This window comes from Podarcis vaucheri (assembly GCF_965113315.1).
Source record: "Podarcis vaucheri genome assembly, chromosome: 4".
Taxonomy (NCBI): domain Eukaryota; kingdom Metazoa; phylum Chordata; class Lepidosauria; order Squamata; family Lacertidae; genus Podarcis; species Podarcis vaucheri.
The window spans coordinates 33772765-33796320 of NC_138762.1; the positions used below are offsets into that span (position 1 = coordinate 33772765).

The window sequence follows — 23556 nt, forward strand, 5'->3', positions numbered from 1 at the left end:
TATCTAACTTAAACCATAATATAAATCCTTACACCCTTTTCTAAGGTCGACCCAAATTCCCTTCCACAAACCCCCGCTCCGTGTTTACCTCCTGCCTGCCTGTGGTAGCAGTAATACAAACACAAGAAAGTTTGCAAAGCTCATTCCATGCCGATCCTTTCCACCTTGATGTCCCACCTGTCTCCCTTGATCCACCTCATTCCGTCTCACCCACCCTTGGTCTCACTCACTTACAGGCTCAGCCAAGCTACACCCTTCCCCTTCCACTTTAGCCAAACCATAGCCCAGACAAGCCACAGAAGAATAGACAGGACAGACTGGGGCAGCTCCCCAGGAACTCTTCTGTTCTGCTGCTACTTCTCTTCTCCCTGACCTCCTATATCACTGAGGCAGAAATGATGGCATCAGTGTGAGGTATGTACTGACAGCCATAATGGTTGCTAGAGAGCTACCCCCAATTTATCCTACCTGTTCCTCTGTTGCTTGGCTGAGCTGCCCTCCCACTTCCTTACTTGCCTACCTGGGCCACCCACCTGCTATTCTGTTGTCATGCTACAGTTTGCTCAACCACCTGTTGGCAGCCATGCAAACTGCAGCGTGATGACATCCTTCCAATTCTATTATGTAGCAAGATAAGTTTTGCATTTGCTTTGGATGAATCCTGAATCCAAATTGGACTCTTCAGAGAGGGATATGACTTATCCAAAGACAGTGTCCTTCAAGGGTGCCCAAAGCAAATCAGTCTCTCCCTGAAGCTTCAGGAACAATTTGAAGGAGCACAAAGGCACAGACACTGTGTCTCTGAAAATGGATCCATTTCCCCAAAAGTAAAATGCCAGCAATGTAAGTGAGGGGAGTATAAGTGTTTGTTTGTTTTTAACCTAAATGGAATAACTTTAATATGTCTCTCCTTCTTTCCAATTGTAATGCTTTTTGAAATGATTGTAGAAGGAGTACTGATATCTTCTTACTGAACTTTTTAACTGTGTGTCTGTGGCAACAGAGAAAGTTGCAGTGATTAGGGCATCCAAGAATGGCTTGAGAGGCAGCACTAACTGGGAGGTGCCTGGTGTCCTACTGCTGCCTGCTCTGTGGGTGGCTGCTGGCACCAGCTCCCCAACCAGGTATGTGAAGTTCCATTGAATTCCGAGAATGTAAGTCAAACTCACCCAGCACTTACATACTGGTCATCTGGTAGAGTGAATGGCAGAGCACCACTTTCTTGCTAAAGCAGGGGTTGGGAACTGGAACTGGTCAGCAGGCTAGATCCTGACCTTTCCCAACCACCACAGACCACTCTGACCAGTGGGATCAGTCACCATGGTAAATATTTTTTTTTCCCTTCATGGTTTGCAAGCAAAGGAAATGGAGTTTGCTGCCATCACGAATCAACTGAAAACAAACCATACGGGGAAAGGAAGTATTTCTACCTAAGGCTTCCAACCAGCTGGTTGGTGCTTAGCGCAATTCCTACTTTGGATAGAGATTGACTGAACTACAGTGTTCCTGATTGGGAACTCTGCAGTGCAGCTGATTCCAGCCTCACTAGCCCAGAAACAATACACCTTAAGGCTCTCAGTTGTTCCTTGGCAGTCACATCTTGAGCTGTACCACACCTAATGTTACATATTATATGTGCAATGGGATGTTTTCCCCTGCTGCTGCTCCTGCTGCACACCTTCTGAATCTGTTAGAAGGGTTCCCACAGCCCCCTGGAGAGATTTGGGGAGGCTACAGAAAATGTACAGAGGGAAAAGAGTGGGGGACGTCCTGTTATGCAGGTAGAAATTCTTACACTGATGGGACTGATTTTCACCCAAATGGTAGCAAACAAGCAAATAATGAACAAACAAAACGCCTAAAAATGCCCACACTCCCTAACCTCTACACATATCCATCTGAATTTTTCCCGGTTACGTACCTAGAGACATGGCTACAACATGTGCCAATTTATACAAATCCCACCCACCCCGAATCCCAAGGGGTAAGTGAATCTTTGTCTCCCAAACTTTAAAAACTCACATTGCACAAAAAATATATCTGCACCCATCTGTCTGTATATTGGTAGGCTTCATTCTCTCAGGAGCAACAGCTATGTCTGCAAATTCGGTCCGATTTCAAAAACCAAAGTATTATATGCAATGATACTTTTTAAAAACAAAAAACAAAACTCAAAATGTAAAGGCTAATTGCGTGTGTGCATGCAAATGTGTGTGTGTGCGCACACAAGCCCAGCACCTATTTGTCTGAAATTGCCTGGCACCATCCATAGGGACACCTATGCCTACAATTTTCATCAAATCATCATGTGCCTGTTTGTTGCTCTCCCCATTATTGCAATGGGACTACGCAAAGTGTTGTATTTTCTAAAGAGATGTTTTGATTTGAATCCAATACATAGTGTGTTTCCTCCAAAGCAGTCCAAGCTGAATCATCTCACTTTCTGAAGTGCCAAAGTGGGATCAGAATTGAATCTTGTCTTGTATATGCCCCTAGTGATTTACTAATTCCACAACCTCTCTACACAGCCTATTCCACCTACTTTTTATTAACCTGCAAGTTCCTTACTGAATGCTAAGATCTATATCTCTTTACCTTACAACAGAGTATTCTTGAAACCAAGAATGCTAAGCTATTTGAAGCCCTTTCTTCATTTCCTTTCCTTTCCTTTCCTTTCCATTCACATTTCATCAAGTCAAATAAAATTCTCAGTGGTAAAAAATTAAAAACAACAATTCAAACAATGCTTGAAATGTGAATTGTTAGGTTTGAAAAACATTAGGATTGAGCAGGTTTGTAAGGAAAGAGCAGGGAAATTCGGCATGCTGTGTCTTTGGGTTTGAAATGAATTAGCAAGAATTAAAGTGATCATTTGGCTGTGAGCATTTGGAGATGTCAAGGTTTGTAAAGGATCAGAGGACAGGGAATTAGTTTTCCCAAAACCTGCTCACATCACGATTCTAGAAATGGCAAATGCTGCCCAGTAGCAACAGATAGTTTCTTTAAAATGCAACATTTTCCAGTCTTGCTCAAAGGGCTTTTCTCGCTGTATTTATTAGCCTTGCTGCAGTGAGAGACAGCATGCAGCAGGTGGCACCAAAGCCTACAAGATAAGCTGTCAGCACTTCCCCTCTCTTCTCCTCTCACTCACTTTCTCCCTCCCCCGTTTTGAAAAAGAGTTCTAATGGTATAAAGAAGAAAACACCATTCAACATTTTGCTGATAAAAGCGTGCATGCCCACACATGGGCATAGCCAGGAGTTTTGCTGGGCGGGCAGGCTCTTGTTAGGAGGGGACAGGCTTTTGTTACAGGGGCAGAGCCTCAGATTTGTATTATGTTTTGTAGATTTTGATTGATTGGAGGGGGCAGCTGCCCCCTGTCCCCCCCTTTGCTATGCCCATGTGCCCACACATTCACACTCTGCAGCATTAGTGGACCACGTAAGAATCTCCTACCATGCTGAATCCATTACCTGCCTTTTTCTCTGTCTCAGTACAAGGCACAGATCACCACACACCATCCTAGTTTTCCCAAGAGATCCCTGGAATACATTGTTTAATCACAGTTAGCATCAGTGACCACTCACTTCAAAATGATAATGAATCCAAAATTTTGGACGCTTGATAAAAAGCCATATCTGGTCCATGGATCTTCATAACTGCTGCATGCAGTGCCATAGCGAAATGGCAGAGCAGCTGCTTTGCATGCAGACGGTCCTAGGTACGAACAGACAGGTCCCAAACAGACTGCCTTGTGTGAAATTCTGGAGAGCTATTGCCAGCTGGTGTAGAAAATATCCAGCTAAACAGACCCATAGGGTCTGTCTTTTCCTAATCCCCAACCCTTTCCACCTTCCTCCAAGCACTGTCTCCACAATCTTCTACCTACCAATTCTTCCTCTGCCGCCAATCTAAACCATCCATGTACTATATTTGCACTAGTCCAGAGGTCTCCAGACTAAGGCCCATGGGCCGGATAAGGCCCGATGGACTCATTTATCCGGCCTGCAGCAATCCCTGCTGCTGCACGCTCTTACCAGCGCTGTGCAGCACGGCTACCCACTTCTGGGTCAGAGGAGCACCGGAAATAGCTTGTGCGCATGCACAAGCATTATTTCCAGTGCACATCCAGGTCCGAGGAGGCCCGTGCACATGTGCACAAGCTATTTCCGGTGCTCCTCCAACCTGGAAGTGCACTGGAAATAGTGTGTGCGCACGCGTATGGGCATGCGCTTCCCCGCCCTCCGGCCCGTCGCACGATCGGTGCTGGAGCCACCGGCCCAAGGCGCAGTAAGTTTGCTGACACCTGACTAGTCTTTCATCATGCAGTCCCCACTGGAGGATTTGTAGTGCCACAAATATGAATTTGCATAAAGTCAGAGTGCAGCTCTCATGGGAGGTTTTGAGGTGCCTCATGTCAACCCAGAATTTCCATGAAGTCAGGGGCTGGAGCAAAAGAGAAGGGTTGCACAACAGCAGTGGCTGTGGCATAGGAGCAAGAAGGGGGGAACACTGAGAGGGGGAAAGTGGTGGTTCAAAACAGCGGGAGAAGCCTGGATAGATGGGGAAGGGATACGGCTGCCATACATCTGGGAAACAGAGTCTGGAAGGAAATTCCCTTCTCACTATAATACAGTGGTACCTCTGGTTGCGAACGGGGTCCGTTCTGGAGGCCCGTTCACAACATGAAAAGAGCGCAACCTGCCGTGGCGTGTCTGCGCACACGTGGGTTGCGATTAGGTGCTTCTGTGCATGCGCGTGACGTCATTTTGCGCGTCTGCGCATGAGCGAGTGGCGAAACCCAGAAGTAACCCTTTCCGGCACTTCCAGGTCGCCGCAGGACGTAACCTGAAAGAACGTAACATGAAGCAAACGTAACATGACGAATGACTGTAGTTTTAAACCACCACTATTTTCCTTTCAGTGTTCGCCCCTGCTTGTTCTACTCAAACCTTTGTCATTGTTTAAAACCACCACTCTTTTCCTCCCAGTGCTCTTTCATTTCTGCCATTGTTTGAAACAGCCACTATTCCTTCTCAGTGTCGCTGCTTGTCGCTGCTTTACTCAAACCTTTTCACTCCTGGTACAATCAGCGGCGGAGGAAGCCGCTCAGGGACCCATAGGGATGGGGTGACACCCCACAGGGGTGGGGCGCACCACAGGGCCTCCAGAGTATGCCTGACTCCTCCCACTCAGCCGCCCTACAGCTGGGGGGGGCAGTGGGTGGACCATTTTGGCAGCGCTGAGCCTGCGTGTGCCCAAGCCACTGCGTCTCTCCCAGGAGACGTGTGGCTCAGGCATGCTGCAGGCCCCGCGGTGAGTGCCGCCTGGCATTTTGTCACTCCCCTCAGTGATGACACCCAGGGTGGCCCCCTTACCCACCGCAAGCCCCTTCCTCCGACCCTCTGCACAGTGTGCTGTCTTTACATGAAGTTCCTGATTCAATTTTATCATTAGAACATGTATATACATCCAATATCCGTCATTTAATCTTCTCTAATTGAGCAGGCTAACAGATGGGCTTGTTCTTAAGAGTCTATTCATCTTAAAAATACAGAGACATATAGCTACAGAATTAGGAGGGCTGTAGAATAGGGAAGGGCATGGAAATGGGGTGGTCGCTGTGCAAGAGGGAGGTTTAAAAAAAGGAGGCAGGAAAAGCATGGTGAAGATGAAAATGTGGTGTCTTGGCAAAGGAGCTGTAAAATAGAGAGGAGAAGGCAAGGCAGTGGGAGTGGTTTGTGTGCAATAGGTAGCTGAGAAAAGAAGGGAGGAGGAAAGAGAAAGAAGGAGTGAACAGGGAATACAAATCAGGGTTGTAAACAAGGAGGGAAGGAAGTATGGGAATTGGGTGAAGATGAAATGAGGGGGTATGAAATGGGCTGCAGAATAGGAGGTGTGGCTTCATATTTGGGCAGAAGGTGAAAAGGGTGCTTAGTAGTTACAATGTGTGGTAGGGGGAGATGCAGGAGGTTACTATGGGTTGCAGAACAGGAGGTGGGAGAAGAAGGCACAGACATGGTAAAAATGGGTGAAATGGGGCTGTAGAATAGAAGAGAGAAAGCTGGGGTGATTTCTTGTTTGGTCAGACAAGTAAATTGCATTGTGGAGGGTTTGGTGCGGGGTTGACAAGTGGAGTGGACAGGGTGGGAAATCCCCATACACACACATAACGTATGGCAGCATTGCCATAACTGTATTACAGTATAAGATACCAAAGACTTGCAAGATGGTAGGCTCTGTCCTGGGTAGCTTGCATTGGAGTTGTGTTTCTTATTTCAAAATTCTATTTGAAGCAGAGCTGGCTATTGACGGAAATTTGAACAGATGCTGACATAATTTCTAGGAAGCCTCGCAGAACTATTCATGCATCCATTCTGGGACACTGATTCATGCTGCTCCTATAGAAACTGTATTTCATGCTGTTGCTTTTTGTTTTCCACACAGTTTCTTAAGCTTTTTGCTATTTCTCCTTCAAGAAGATATGACTCATGTTAAGTACAAGAGCTATGGGTTCAGAGCTAAAGCTGTGTGAGTGGAAGACTTACATTTGAAAACTAATAGCTTGATTTCTTGTAATATTTTATGGTAAAGTAGGGCTTAAATCAGATTTGGGTTAATTATTAGACCACTGGAATGATGACTGACTGCTAGGGCAGCTTATTGTAGACTTAGGCCCCATCTGCATTATACATTCCCAGGGCAGTTTAACAATCAAGCCCTCTTACCATGGAACTCTGGGAAATGTAGTTCTGTGAAGGGAATAGGGGTCTCCCTAACAAACCAGGATTCTTTGGTGGAAGCCATGACTGTTTAATGTAGTATAATACTGCTTTAAAGGTATAACGCAGATGGGATTTCCGTGCTGCTCAGGTATGCAAGTACTCAGTTGATGTATTCAGCATCAAAATAACACTCCATATTATTTTCCCATTTAATCCAGATGTACCATTTCCAAACAAAAATGTGGTAAATTAAAAAACAACAACACAGAAACAATAACTCCAGATTAAACAGGGGGTTTGGAGAGAATGAGATGACATTTTGACGAGGATGGTGTCATGTGGATGTTGGGGGGGGAGTTGCATTTATAAGTAGCATCCACAGTTCTGCCCCACGGAAATGCCCTAAATCTTCTTGACTCAGTACTAACTCCAATAAGCCATGAAAGCATTGGAAAGCAAAAGTGCACTTAAAGAAAGTGAGCAGTCAGAGAGAGAGAGAAATATCCATTCTATACATTTTGTATATTTCTTGAATATTCAAATAGATTTCCTAACGTTTATCTTAAGGATGCCAGCTCAGTTGGTGGCATGCTCAATAATGTCGAAATAATGTTAATAATCTCAGCATGTGTACACTTGCAATATATACTGTTTGAAAATTGTTCATACTGTTTTAGTCTTGCAGGACAAATAGGTCCAAGAATTCAGAGCCTGCTTGTATCATATTGAATGTAGAAAGGGGCTACTTAAGCAGACCACAAGGGAATTGGTTGTTACGTGTTTACTTGTGGGAGGGGAAGTATCATAACCTGCAGCACTATCCCATTCATCACCAGTTTACGTGTATAATTCAGAAGTGGTCATGCTTGCATCTGTGACTCAGAAGTGGTCGGTGTAGCAGCAAGGGTATGGCAGCATCGCTCAGCTGAGTTCTAAACATTGAATGTTGTTGATGGTGCTTGAGATGGGGAGCAGCGAGACACTGGAACTTAGTGCAATGGGGGTATACTGCAAGCATGGTGGCAGTTATGCTGGATAGGCTCCACGGCCATGCAACACCACTCTGAGCTCCTAATTGCCTCCCACTCTGAGGAACTAGCAGCGATGCTCAGTGTTTGGAGAACTGGTGAGCAACGCTGCTCTACCTGCACTGTCCCACCAACTGCTGCTGCTGTGACTTTAGCATCTCAGAAGAAAATTTAGTTTGCCCTGTTCCTAAGCATAGTGTGGAGGCCCTCACTCTCCACATGAAGATGGCAGAAAAGATACGAAATACTAAGCAGCCGTGTCAGGAAATATATATATATATATATATATATATATATATATATATATATATATATATATTCAAAAGCTAGTGTAGGATAATACATTAACACTGTAAAATCATCTCAAGGCATTTCTGATTCATAGGATCTTTGATACCATATTTTGTTGAAGATGCCAAAATGGACAAAGCATATAGAAAGATCCCTGCAGGATCAGACCAATGGCCTGTCTAATCCAGCATCCTATTCTCACAGTGGCACCGTAAACAGAAGTGTGTTGATCCCAAGGCATAGTCTAAGGGCACATTGCCAAAGCTCAGCAGTTTTGAGCTTGGTCAGTGTCTATATGGGAGACCTCCTAGAAACATCTTGTATACCCCACTGAGTTCTATGATGGCTAATGAAATTTAAATGTGCATACACACAGTCTGCTATTCAGCAAATACTATATTATTAATAATGTTAATTTGAGGACTGATGACACCATACAATATCCACCACACAACAAATACTAGCATACGTGTCAACTGCCCCAGAAAAAATGGGACATGCCATTTTTTTCCTGTGAAAGCACAGCAGCCATTGGGGGTTACTTCCCCTAGCACAATTTTGGGACAAGATTCCACCTCCAAAAAATGTTTCTTTTCAGGTCTGTGGCCTTGCGTGGTGCCCTTTGAATGCCATGCCTGAAAAAAACCCTTTTCTGAGTCTGTTATCTCTCTACAATACCAGAAGTCCAATTCCTACCTTGTGTAGAATAGACCTCCTGATAAGACTATATCTGTAGGAGGGCCTCACCTGCAGAACTCAGACATCAATTAGGTATATAAGGGATGAGGCAATATTTCACGTATCCTAGTCCCAAACTGTAAAGGGCCTTATGCACCAAAACCAGCTTCTTGACCTTAGCCTGATAGCTAATTGGAAGGTGGTGCGGTGGCGTTGCATTTTTTCAGTCATCCTCTCCTGCGAAAAAAGGGAGTGGGGCAATTTGCTGTGTTGAGTTGTCACTGTTGTCAAGGTGTAGCAGCATTCCCTGTCCAACAGTAGAATTCTCTGTAGTAGAATTCACATAACTAGGATTTTGATCCACATGTATATGTGTACAGCAGCTAAGACATTGCTCCTATCCTTGTGAGTTTATCAGCAATCTTACTGATCAGCTGTTTTGTGAGGAGAGGGCAGTCCTCTGCTCCTCCACCCAAATACTTGATCAATAACAAATATCATTTTTTTCTGAGCAGGGCTTCTTGCATACAGTCTTGGAAGTTAGACCAGGGAAGAGCACTTCATAGAGCATTTGTTTGGCCCCACATTTCTCTAGCTAGCAAGAGAGTCTTCAGAATAGCTGAGGTTCAGGTTGGAGCAAAGGATTCTATTGGATTTGCATAATGCAAAATGCAATGTCAACTGATTCACAGGCATATATTGCAGGTGTACAGAACTGCCACTACAGGGAATACCAAACGGAATCTCTGCCTGGAGATCATTCCAGGCAGGAGAGTAGCAAATGGGAAGCTGAAATGAAAGGACGTCCGTCGTGTTAGCAGTTAATAGCCCTGTTGCGATTCTGCATTATTTGTTGCTGCGGCAGTGAGCGCCTTCCGTTTCCCCCACCCTTGTAAAAATCAAAGCTTTGCTGGCATTCCTGTTGCTCCTCCCCATAGGGCTTGCCCTGCAGGAGCACAAACGTTACACTGAAATAATTCCCCCTCCCGATTACCAGATAAATAATTACGCAACCTCCCCTGGGACTGAAGGCATTTGCTGATTGGTTCCATGTTTTATTGATTAGAGTGCTGTGATGAATCTGCCCCGGAGGAGCCAGCGTCTGGCTGTAAGCAGACGGTCGTCAATGTGCAGAATTATAACGAGTCCTGGCATTCAAGGGCCACCACACACGGGGAGAGCAAACAGGTGGACCACACTGCATCCCAAGGAAAGGAGGAGGGAACAAAAGCTCAAAGAGAGAGGCACTGCTCAGTGTCTCTCCCTCTGCCCCCCACATGACTTTCTGACAGGAAATGGGGACCAGTCCTTAAAGGAAGGCTGATAACATTTCCAGTAGCTTGTGATCCATTCCTTAGTGGGAGAAACAGTCAGTTACCAGCAGAAACAGATATCAATCCCAACTCCACCTTCTTCAACTCAGTGTGATGCGGGAGGCAGATTGCTGTTTGTTCCAATTCCACAGTAAAGAGTGTGCTTTCCAGCAGAAAGCTGTGAGGCAAACTGATCATAGATGTGCTTTCTAACCACAAGCAAGACAAAATGAAGTGTGGATGAACCCTAATTTGCATGATAATGAAACTTATATGAGGAAAACATTTTCATCTATAAATCCTTTGAATAGCTTGCATCCTACATACTGCAATGACCCCCTACTCTCCTGTGCTTCGGATCAGGGCCTTAACCACACCATCCATGACTTACGGGGAGTTGAGGGATTTCTTAGTAGCTGTCACACAACACTGACTGAGTACAAACAAATGAATCTGAGGTTTGCCCTCCCATCTCAAAGTAACTTGGTTGTGTCTATCTTCTAGGTTGTGTGTATCATATTTGGCATATAAGATAGATAGATGGATGATAGATAGATAGATAGATAGATAGATAGATAGATAGATAGATAGATAGATAGATAGATGATAGATAGATAGATAGATAGATATAGATAGATAGATGATAGATAGATAGATAGATAGATAGATAGATAGATAGATAGATGATAGATAGATGATAGATAGATAGATAGATAGATAGATAGATAGATAGATAGATGATAGATAGATAGATGATAGATAGATAGATAGATAGATAGATAGATAGATAGATAGATAGATAGATATAGATAGATAGATGATAGATAGATAGATAGATAGATAGATAGATAGATAGAGATAGATAGATAGATAGATAGATAGATAGATAGATAGATAGATAGATGATAGATAGAGATAGATGATAGATAGATAGATAGATAGATGATAGATAGATAGATAGATAGATAGATAGATAGAGATAGTAGGTGGGTAGATTAGATAGCCTTATGCTTTAAAAAGCAACATATTGTTGTACTTTTCCTAAAATCCTTGCCAGTCAGGCTATTCTGTGTGTGTGTGTGTGTGTGTGTGTGTGTGTGTGTACAGTGGTACCTCAGTTTTCAAACGTCTCCATTGACAAACATTTCGTTTTTTGAAAGCCATAAACCTGGAAGTAAATGCTTCAGTTTTCAAACATGCTTCGGAAGTCGAACATGCCACTCAGCTTCCATGTTGAGTTTTCCGTATTGAGTATTCCGTATTGAGTTTTTGGTTTTCAAATGTTTCATAACTCAAACGGTCTTCTGGAATGGATTACATTCGAAAACTGAGGTACCACTGTATATATGTGGATACAAATCTGAACTCAAAATATTGAGGGGTTGGACTCCAAAAGGAGATAATGGACAGGATTCACTTAACAAGCCCCGTTGGCAGAAGCCCTGCGCAAGGACTTCCGTTTTTGTGATGCAGTTCTCCAGTCCCCAGTTGGTCTGAGAACCCCTGGAACATTATGTGTGGGAAGAAGAGGGGGGTTGTTCTGTCTGGCAAGCGACAATGCTTATGCAAATGGAATATTTGTCATGTCAAATTCCATCCAACGGCATTTCTCTCTCCTTCGTATATCTACTCATCTCTGGAATTGGTTATAAGGCATTTTTGGGTTGCCTTGGGTAAGTTAAAGCGACTAACAAATTTAATAAACAATAATAAATAATAAGAGCAACACATCTTAACTACTCCCATTCTGATTTCTTCTGGCAGGAGACACAAAAAATACAGGGACAGGGGAGACGGACCTTATCTGCTAGAGTGTGGTTTTTCCTTTGTATTTATCTTCTTGTATAGTTTGTATGTAATCCCCCACCCCCTATTTTTTGTCTTCTTTCTCTCGTCCCATAGGACCTGGTACAGGGATAGCAGGCAATGGATCAATGTGTCTGGCCGTACCACTGTGGCTCTTGGCAGCTTCCGTGCTCTGCCTACTCAGCAAATGTTAATAACATCCGAATTTTAAAAAAAGGAAAAAAAATATAAAAAACCCAGCAACAACAAGAACAACAACACACAAAGCAAAACAAAAATATGTGTCATACAGGAGACAGAGCAAGAGAGAGAGCGAGAGAGAGAAAGAGAACGGGGGAAGGACAGTTTCTTTCACAATTTTATGTGTGTACCGCAACAAGGGGGGGAGATTTCAGTGAAGAAGATTCAGCAACATTTATTCCAACAAACTGTCAAGTCACTGACCACCCAGGAGTAAGGAAGCCTAGATGGATCACTCTATGGAGACTGGATCCTGCCAAGGATGCCAAGATGCTGTAAAAAAGAAATATCAACAATGAAATTATTGTTATTCTCTCCATTCCCTCATATCATTTCCTTCCTTCCTTCCTTCCTTCCTTCCTTCCTTCCTTCCTTCCTTCCTGGAAAGAGATGGCCTTTGCTTTGGTGTTGATAGTCACAACATTTTGATTGGCATGCTCATTTCTTAAACTGATACTTAACCTTTTCAGATTTCCAGCAAACAGTGATGCAAATTTCTGTAGCATACTGGTGTCCCATGAAGAAACTCCATGTGGTCCTTTGTTTGCTGCTTCCCCTATTAAGCTCTCCCATATTTTCCTTTGTACCGTAAGCCCACAATGTTTTGATTATGCCGAAACATACCAACATTACTCATCTGCCCTCTTGTTCTTAACAGGCCTCGCTTTCTCTCATAAGTGTGTGTGTGTTCACAGATGGGCAGGCATGGGTGTATCTGTGTGCGTGTCTCTCTCTCAAAAGCATGCAAAGGGGTCAGCCCCTGTGTACATAAGCTCATCATGCTGTAGATAATGACTTGCTGTGTACATGAGTTCAAACATTAGTTTGGTGTGAACGCAGGGGAGCAAGGACATGAGCAAAGTCTTCCCCAGCAAAATTTTGCCTCAACTTCTTTTTGTGATCCCAGTTTTGAGGAGCTGATCCTTAGCCTTCTCCTGTTCTCCAGCTGAATTCATCATGGTAGCTTTCAAATGGAACGCATATATTGTCCCTGTTTAACTCTTCAGTTTCTTTTATCAGAGCAGGACTGGCGAGCCTCCAAGGCCATAGATCGCCAAGTCCCAAAGAGGCTGCTGAATGAATTATATGAAGATTTGAGGGTGTCAAAGTCTGGAATGAGAGAAGGTTGAATGAGATTAGATCTATTACATCTCACAAATGTTTGGTACAAATGTTTGGTAAATTTCTTGTAATTGCACAGCCCATTGTCCCAAAGGCTTGTTCTGTCCACTGCCCTCAGGCAAGGCAGCATCAGGATCTGAGCTGAGTGGCTTGGTTAAGGCCAAGCAGGCTCTGTGCATAAAAGACCAGTGGTCTGGAGTCAAAGAAATGAGGGAAATCAACAGAAGCCAGGAGGTTCATCAGAAGGTCCAGGAAGCCAGAGAGATTAACTTCAGGACAAAGAGAAGAGTTCCTGAAGAAAGACTGCTGCAACCTGCAGATCAGAGTTTCCCAAATTTGGGTCTCCAGCTGCTGTTGGACTACAACTCCCATTATCCCTAGCTAGCAGAACCAGTGGTCAGGGTAGATGGGAACTGTAGTCTGAAAACAGCTAGAGATCCAAGTTTGGGAAACCCTGCTGTAGATAGTCAACAAACGATTTTGCACCAGCCACTGCTACTTACAGCATGTGTAGCTTGGCTACACAATGCCCTAGCATTGCTCTATCCCTTGGTCTTTATCCTCCAGCCTTTTTGCTACGCTTAATTTGCACTGGTGGGCATCTTTTCTGTGTGTGAACTGAAATAGACGGGGTCAAAGTCAGGTGACTGACCCTGGAACTGGGAGATCTCAGACTTCATAGGATGACTAGAGGAAAGCAAAAAACCAATAGAGTGACCCCCTCTCCATTAGGGATTTTATCTCACAATGGTTCTAAAATTATTAATTTTGTGGTTAGTAACCATTATGACCCCTGATCCTGATCAGCTTTCCATTCTTTTTCCCCTCTGATTAGAAATCTCAGGAGGGTGCTCTGTACTCAACACTCAGCAATACATAGCCATTCTATAAAGCCAACTTTCTTATGACTATGGTAAAAACAAATAGAAATCTGCCAGAAAGAACAAAGTATTTCTAGCACTACCATCATTTTGACTTTATACCCTTCAAATAACCAGAAATACACTTAGAAAGTTTCTATGGTTTGGAACTTAGGAAAGCCATCTCCCAAAACCTGAGCAGAGGTCTCCTTGCAAAAGGAAGTTTAAAAAAGGTTTGACAGGCAACTACTATCCACTTGATTTTTTTAGTGTAAACTTTTTCTCTTTTATTTTTTACTGTGCTTGGCTCTTGGCATTCCTACCACAGAAGTAATCCAAGTGCAGGAGATTAATTGGACACTCATTATAAATTGCAGATGGAGATGGAGAAGAGATTGTGTGTCTCAAGCCAGGTCACTAAGAGGGGTCTGTGCATCCCTGGTGTGAGTTGGAACCTTATCTTTCAGTAATTGAGTCACCTTTGTTTATTTCAGTACTTTAATTGCACTGGTTTGTCATTGAAAATTGGGCAGATATGAAACTAACAGTTGCCTGTAATTCCCATTCCTGATGCCAAATATCTTAGAAAGGGCAAGCTTAACTACTTATGAATTCCTGGCCCAAAGAGGCTGCCTGTAATTTTTAGAAATTGCAAGTGTAACTGGCAGCAAGAATATAACATGAACATAATATGCCCATGTCGTGTGTTGATTAAAGGAAAACAAGTGCCCTTCATAGCTTATTGTCAAACCCATGGTAAAAGTACCAGCCTTTTGCCCCAGCCACAGATTTGGTTAGACCTCACAAGTGCAATCCAATTGCATGGTCTCAGTTTATCCATAAGAGGGGTGGGTTCTGAAAAACAACAGTAAGATTGATATAAATGCTTCTTTCTCTTTGGGGAATTGTAGATTCCTCATCTACAAGGATGCAGTGGGAGGGATGCAGGAACTGCATAAGGGAAATCTACTCTTCTAAATTGCCCAGTTCCACATCCATAGTTTTCATTCCACTGAATTGCTAAGCAACAAATATCTCCTTTTCTCAATCATTTCAATACAGTATAACTAAACTGTGCCATCAGCAATTGTAGAAGCTGAGTGGTTCTAACCTGTAATGCAATTCCTGTATTAGCAAAAGTGGTCATTTACGGTTTGGAAATACAGATGTAAAGTGTGTGTGTGTGTGTGTGTGTGTGTGTGTGTGTACATGTGTGTATGCATGCTCTCACACATGCATTAAGTCCTTCCTTTTACTATAATGAGTACCAGCCGTTTACAAAAAGCTCCCTGTAGCTCCATGCCCACACAGCAAGACAGCTCTCACCTTGATCAACAGCATGGCAGAATCCCCTCCTGCTGCTTTAGCGATTTATTTTCGCTGAGGTCTGCAGTTTGGAGCAGACTCAGGCAGTCAATTAAGCAGCCATCCAGGCTTCTCAGTACCATCCTTCCAAGACTTGCAATTTACTGTTAGACAGTTAGTATTCTGTAAAGGTAGGAAGCAGAACAGAGAAGTAAGGGGTGGTTGGAGGGTGAGATACAGACAGGAGAGAGCATTGAGCTCTTGGGGAATACCCAACACTGAATTTTGCTACAGTGGCATGGGTCTGACGAGAAATAAATTTACAAAGCAATCCTTCCCACATGCACACATTGTGTGCCTTGCAAAAAGGCAAAAACTGCTGCTGCTGCTCAGATAGAATGAATCTCCAAACCACAGTTTAGTTTCAGAGAGAGCGAGAGAGCACTTCCTCGTCGCTCACATAGAAAATTGCTCCTCATCCTTTTGTTTCGCAAGTAAGGCTGAAAGCCTATGGTCCCTAGGAGGGCATCAAAGAGGACAATTCAGAGTGGGATGAGCCTCCCTCTCTGACAGCAGCAGCTCCTTCAGTGCTCTGACCCGACTGATATCAGAGCTCCAGTGTTGAAAGGGCCAATAGGGGTTGTGCTGAGAAGCAGTCGGGCTCCGAAAGATCCTGAGCCCTCCCAGTCAACTTCCAAAAGTCTCTAAACCTCTCTCTCCACTTTCTCTCCCTTTGGAAACAGTGGGAAGAAATGTTAAACTAACACGCAAACAAACAAACCTGAGGTCTGGAAACGGAGCAATATAAAAGGTGCCTCTTCCCTCACTTCCATCCTTCTGGCAAAGCCTGGTAGGGCATTGGCTGAAGTAGTTAAACCACATTTTGTTACACACACACACACACACACACACACCCTTAGGGTTGCGACCTAAGTGTCCCAGACCACTACTGCAGGAAGCTACCATGTGGTCACCAAACTGGATCATCCCAAATGGAATCCTCCACATAAGTTCTGCTTTCTGAAAACTGTCTGAACAAAAGTACTGCTAGTGATTTGGCCAACACTTCAAAAAAGGTGTGCTGGTTGTGTGTGTGTGTGTGTGTGTGTGTGTGTGTGTGAGAGAGAGAGAGAGAGAGAGAGAGAGAGAGAGAGAGAGAGAGAGAGGGAAGCTGTTTGGGTGAAAAAAATCCACTGTGACTTGGGCTGGTTTTAATTGCGCCAGCAAAAACCCATGGCTTCTGGTAGTATGCTGTTTACAGAACTGGCATAAATATCTAGTAGCAAGGGATAAGGTTTATTTGCCAGGCTTATACATATAAATTCATGCAATGAAATCCTGCCATGATCATGAGTGTAAAAACACATGTGTAACTGCATAGGAGGAAATGACTCCGGCGATGTGATTTTAAGTGGGAAAGTGATGGATAAGGAAAGTGTTGAGTACCCCACTGGTTCTCTACTCCAAATTGCTGCTTCTGAATCTGTTTTTTTTTTTCCCATACAAGAAGCAGCTGCTGGGATTTTATTGCACATTTGCATATAAAATGCCCCTCTACCCTGAGCTTTAAAGATAAATTTGTCAATGTTCCTGAGTTTTATTTTCAGACCTGAAACAACTTACCCTTCCCAACACTACTGGTATTGAAACTTGCCAGAAGTCAGATATATGATTCCCTATATAATTAATTGGTTCATTAAGAAATTAATTGCCTTATACAAAAAGTCTCAATGAAATAAATAATGCACACAAAATATGAAATATACAAATATTTAAAATGCAATAGCAGGAACCCACTACAACTGATAGAATTGTATCTGTAATTTGTATTTTAGTTATTGTGCATTGCCTTCTAAAATTTTGTGAAAGGTGATGAATAAGCGAAATAAATAAAACAAATAATAGTAGTATAGGGATTCAGTAGCTGAAAATAGGAGTCAGGAAGGATTCATTTCATAATAACAAAGGAAGTCCAGAATACCAGGAACTTGAGACAAAATAGTTGGGGATGGGGGTAGATTTCTCTCTGGGTTTCAAGTGAGAAATATATTATTGTTCTGTTTTAACCCCTTGCTCATTCCAGCTGGAAATGTAGGATGGGGGGGGGGGGAGATCCAAACACACACACACACACACACACACACACACTTACTTCCCTTCTTTCTGAGAAACATCCATCACAATGAAGGAAAATTCTGGGACAAAGCACCCTAAATAGAAGGTTTCTTTAATAATATTTTTTTAAAAAAAGAAACTGCAAGCTCCTTCACTGTCCTCCCTTTTCTCAAATTGAGCTTCTCCACTGAGGTACTTGCCATTGAGAAAGGGAGAAGTAGCGATGTTGAACTCTTGAGGTCCGTCCCCCTCAAATTAAGCAGTTGTCTTCCTGACAGTTCCAGATAGGTTCTTTCAGTGGATTTCAGACCTCATACACAGAGTCCTACATCACCCTCAGTTTATATGCTCATCAAATAAGATTATCCCTCGACAATCCAATTATAATATCTTTATTTTATTTTATTTTATTTGTAGCAACATTGGAAAAGTGAGGGAAAATTTTACCTAGGAACAGGGTGGTAGGGGGGGAAAGGAAGAGAAAGGGGTGCTTGGATGTACTTGTCTACCACGGATACAAATTCCATTTCCTCATCCCTAGTGGCTGGTTTGCAATCCATTTTTTTATGCAGAAAAGTTGTCAGAAGATCACTTTTCCCCTTCACTTTGCCATAGCGAAGTGGTCCTTCTGTAATATGGCCTTCTGAAATAAGCCCACAATTTACTTTTAGCATTTTTCAGAATCTGGATAATTTTACTGTGAAAAGATGCTATTTTACCAGCCCCAAAATGAAGGGAAAATTCACTTTCTGGTGACTTTTGCAACTCAAGAGCACCCATGGCTCTTTTCCCTGTGATTTAAAGCTCCATCCCTAGTAACTGTTGTTTAAAATGATGAGTCCTGGGAGCAACCAGGGCTGGTAAATGTGCTATAAGGACAGCCTTGGAGTCCTCATAGGAGTCCCAGTCTCCACTCATGGTGAATTCTACAGCTGTGTTCCAACACGAGGCAGAGAGGACAGGCAGATAAGTAGGCCATGCCAGCTTCCCTGCCACCCCCTACTAAACAATGATATTAAGAGAGGTATTTGGATACCAAGAAACTATTTGCGGACAAAAGAAATTTCAGCTAGGAAGGGAGATAGCTTAGGAACTGAAAAGAGCATCTTGTGATGTATCTGTTCCCTCCAACACCAGTCAGATATTAAGAAAGTCAAGGTGAAGGACAACTGGAATAATGGATAATTCAGTGATATCTGGATTGCATATCAGAACCACCAGTGCATTTGCAGAAATACCTGGAGGTATTGACTGAAAACCATGATGAGCAAGCAAGACTTAGGTCTCTGTGTGACTTGGTGACTGCAAGCCATACATCTGCTCCTGAAATGGAGTTAAGCTTCTGCTTTGGTGATTCTCATAATTGTTGGCTCTTCTCATCCCTTTGTCAGGACTTTTGGGATGTGAGCACACCAACCCAGTAGAACTTCTGGTCTACTGGGCAAGAAGCTAAACCACATTCATCCCCCCGCCCCCAAAGTGCAGAATCCCTCATCACTAACATTGTTCTGTGTCAATGCCATATCTGCTCTTTAGCTTTGCTTTGGTTGGGTCATTCACATAAGTGTTGGGCTGAATGCACTGTTTGGTTATTGTAGAGTTGCTGATAAACACTGTGCTACTGGCAGCAATGTGTGTTTTTTTAGGAAAAGAAGACTCAAATCTTATGTTTTTTAAAGTATACTTGTAAAATAACAAAAAAACAAAAACACAGGGTTTTCCTTAGAAAGGAGAAGATGGGCTGAAGCAGGAAACAGGAGAAAACCGTCAGACTTCATGGCTGGAACAAAGGAGTAGGAATCAAAATCCCCCAGGCCCTCTGCCCCTGACTCATTATGGCACCTTGGCCAACACTTTAATCTGTTCTATGCCCAAGCTTCTCCTCTGTGTAATATGAAAGTATTCAGAGGCACTTTCAAAGAAAGCTTGCATGGGAGTCACAAAGCTTTTAGCATTCTCTAGTTAATGAGAGAATGGCGGGTGGTACTTGTTTTGGAGGAATAAGAATTATTTTGTTTTTTGTCCCTACTCTGGAAACTCAAATGTTGCTTTTGTGCTTCCTGAGAGGAACTGAACATCCTCAGTTCTCACTGTACCCTGAACACTTCTGTTTTGTTTTCCATTAAGGCCACTAGGTGTTCCCGGGAGTCAGAAAGAGCAAGTAACTTTATGGTGGGGCATTATGGTGTTTCCACTCTTTCCTCTCGTGTGGTCCCTGCTTCCCTGTTTCCTTCCCCCCCCCCCTCACAGCCCTAAAAAAAAAAAAAAGCTACAGCCTGTCACCGTGCCTGCGTGGTGATTCAGAAGGGGACACCAGTTCCTCAAGACTGTAGGTGTAATCGTGTTTGATTGATGGAAGTTTAACATTTAGTGTTATAAAAACAAAAATACAAAAAAAAAGATTGTATTTCTTCTACAAGTTTGTAAATATACGAGAGTGACATGAAATGTCCTGTAACATCCATGCAAAGGAAGAAACACTTAGGTATTAAGATGACCCATTACTTGCTAGCAGATTTCTAACCTTTCCCCAAGTGACTGAGGCTTAAAAGGAGTGGGAGGCTTGCCTCTTCCACAGCATACCGAGAGAGCATGGAGGCAGCCATCTTGGAACATGCGAACTCCAAGCATGATTGGAGCGCACCATCATTTGTATGTGTCTTGCTATGCAGCAAAAGAGTCAGCTACATATGCCTTTAAACTACCAAGGAGGTAGGTCTGAGGGTCACTGTGTACCTTGACAGCTTGATTATTTCCAGCCCACAGCCTTGGAGTTCGTAGATCACAAATCAAAAGCTCTCTCCCCAACATGTTGTGTGCATATTTGATCCTTTTAAGTGGTACCACTTCTGAAAGTCAAGGATACAGTTTTGACACCAATGAAGGCAATGGGAGTTTGGTCAATGACTTCAGTGGAAGTTAAGTTTTTATGCCTTTAATTCAGTATTAACTAAGCAAATGTCATCGTTTTCATCATGCCTCTAGATCACTAAAAAAAAGACATATAATATTTGAGGCCACACCAGCGTTTTCAGGGGATTAACGGACATTGAATAACGGGGGCAGAGACAGGCTGAGATGCCTTTGCTTTCAGCCACACCAAAGGAGACCTCCACACATCATCATGTACTGTAATTCCTTTACACCTTCTCATGAAAGATTCCAAGTGAATGGAAAGGACATAACTCCTTCTGTACACTTGCTAGTACAATCTGCTGCAACAGTTCTAACTCCATCGAGTGCCACAGTTGACGTCCTCATTGCACCTGATATCACACCAAACTACAAACATCCAGATGTCCTGTGAATGTAAATTTCTGGGTTGTTCCTTGTGGGATGCGAGATACGGACGCTTTCAGTCTCCCTTTTGAGAGGGAATATATATTTCACTCTTGCTTCAAATTCACAGAAACATGGAAATAAATCTTTCACAGGAATGATGATCAGAAAGGTTTTTGAAGTGGAAAGCATGTGGTTTCTGGAGAATAAAATTTTGGTCAGGTGTTCAGTGACTTTCAAAAAAAACTATGCAAGACTGTAACCCTTGCATGCATATGCATTAACAAAAGGTGATTGAAGAGGGGAGAGGGAAAGGAAATACCTAAGTTTTTGTTTGTTTGTTTATAGAGATATATAAGGATGCCATCTGTTCATGGGCTACATAGAGAATTTCCCCCTCTTGTGAATGACAAGTATGTGTATTTCAGAGAGGCTGAATTTATCTGTCCCTTTAAAGATCTGAAGACATACAGTGATCCTGATGGGAAAGTGTGATATCTTTAAATGCTTAGTTATTACTGTGGATGTTAATCTTAGCAAATAAACCAGAATCTGTGAAAGGCATCTTCCTCTCTTGAGAAGTAATTAGCCAGTGGTGGTAGAGAAGGAAGGTCACATGTTAGAAGGACAAGAATGACTTGAGCCAGTCCAAGGCAAGGTTGTCCACCAAGCACGTCAACGGAACCAGTCAATGCAGAACTTATTTCCCCTAAGTGATGTGGTGCCATCAGTTAATGGAGATGCCATCCTCCAAGCACCACAAAAGAAACCTTCACAAGTTATGCTACAGAATGCATCCCATCCTACAGAAAGATTTTTTTTTTTAAATGTAGATGACATGGTAAACAAAAAGCCATTTTTAATTCAGATGCTAGTTCCAGGAAATAAAGGTATATAATTAAGTGTGTGAAACAATTGGCCTTGTGAATTAACCATGCACACTGCCCTGTTCATGTATGCCAGGTACAATAGATACCACCCTGAGTTCTTTGACTAAAGGGTGAAATGAAAATGTAAAATAAAATATAAAATGCCGCTCAATGCGATATCTTGATAGGCTTGCAGGAAATTCAAAAAAGTATCGAGCATCTCCTGTGAAAGTGACTTGTGGGGTTAGAAATATGTCCTCTGCCTTGGTTGCTTCTGCAATTCCTAGTAGCTCAATTAACTCCTAAGGGTTGGATCCAGAGTGTTAGATCCCACTGAAATTAATGGGACTTCTGTTGAGTCATGGTTTAACTTGTCCCATTCATTTTAATGGGACCTAAGGACAACAAATGTCATCTAGATCCAACCCTATGTGAAACAACCATAACCTACATGGAACAACAATATGCAAGGAACATGGCCACCTACTTTTCACTGAAAGCCTATCTCAAACTAGAGTGTTTTCCTTCTTCTGAAGTTGCTTCATTTGCTCCCCACTTTGGTCAAAGGCAGACATGCACTTGCATGGCGACACATGCAGATCCCACCACCACAACCCCTTCTGCTTCCTGAACTACGACCACCCCATTACCTCGCCCACCTTCTCCACCTTCCCCCATGGCACATGCAACCTGATACAGACTTGCTGGACGTGCTGTATAATAAAAGTCATAAGCTTTGTGGCTTGTGGTGAGCTCCTGCTAACAAGAAAAGGGTTATGCAGACCAGGGCAGGGAGAGGGTGGTAAAGTTGTCTCCAGCAACTACCGGCCTTTTCCATTCCCCCATCTGCAGCCAAATTTTTCCTTTGGGTCTCGGGGAGAATATTCAGTCCCTTCTTGCTGCACTGCTGGGCAGTTAGAATTCTCCTCATTAACAGTGTTATATACATATAAATATATATATATATCTATATCTTTATATATATTTTTCCCCAGCACCGTAGACATGATCTGAACTTCTCTTTAATGAAAATGAAAACACGGCCATTCTATTATATTTTGTTTTGTTTTATTTCTGTCAGTTTTTCAACAAACAAACAAACCTAGGTCTGTGGAAGAAAATTTTTAAAAGCGCAGTGTGTGTGTAAAAACAAAAAAATGACAAAAGCTTTTTTTCTTTTTTTCTTTTCTCAATGTATTTAACTTCTGTTTTTGTGTCTCTGTTTATTTACATCTATGAATGCTCTGCTCTTTCTGTGGTCTTAAAAAAACCCACAAAAAAACAAAAACGAAATAAACGTGAAAAGGAGGAGCTGAGTCTTCATTTCTTGTCATGTCTATGTTTATGGGGAGGGGCTGTGTCACAAAATGGAATGGGCAGGAATGGGGAAGAGAGCAAATTCACCCATCCCCCATACTGTTGCTACTGTTTACTGTTTATAAAGCTATTATATGAAGTACTATACATCTCAATTGCACCATATTCACGAATAAAAGAAAATGACATTTTATTGTTTCATTAACTAACATCTATTTACAAGAATATCCTTCCACCTTGTTTCTGCTTCAAAGAAACTGGGAAGCCTGAATGTCTGTGATCACAGTCCAGAGAATGGTATGACTAAATCAGATTGAAATCCATCTGAGTTGCTCATTAAGGTAAAGGTAAAGGACCCCTGACAGTTAAGTCCAGTCATGAACGACTCTGGGGTGCAGCGCTCATGTCGCTTTACTGGCCGAGGGAGCCAACGTTTGTCTGCAGACAGTTTTTCTGGGTCTTGTGGCCAGCATGACTAAGCTGCTTCTGGCGAAACCAGAGCAGCACACGGAAACACCGTTTACCTTCCCGCTGAAGCGGTACCTTTTTATCTACTTGTACTTTGACTTGCTTTCGAACTGCTAGGTTGGCAGGAGCTGGGACTGAGC

General features: G+C 42.8%; 1 protein-coding gene across 1 annotated transcript in view; it reads left to right on the forward strand.

The window, feature by feature from the left end:
- The window catches only part of LSAMP (limbic system associated membrane protein), a gene marked incomplete at its 5' end in the record, with an annotated part of 349538 nt that extends 326584 nt beyond the window's left edge, over positions 1-22954 (forward strand). Inside the window, one exon of the mRNA XM_082221195.1 lies at positions 11938-22954. Within this exon, the coding sequence (XP_082077321.1) occupies positions 11938-12035 (98 nt within the window). The 3' untranslated portion in view covers positions 12036-22954. The remainder of the gene's footprint in view (positions 1-11937) is intronic.
- Between the last annotated feature and the right edge of the window lie 602 nt (positions 22955-23556).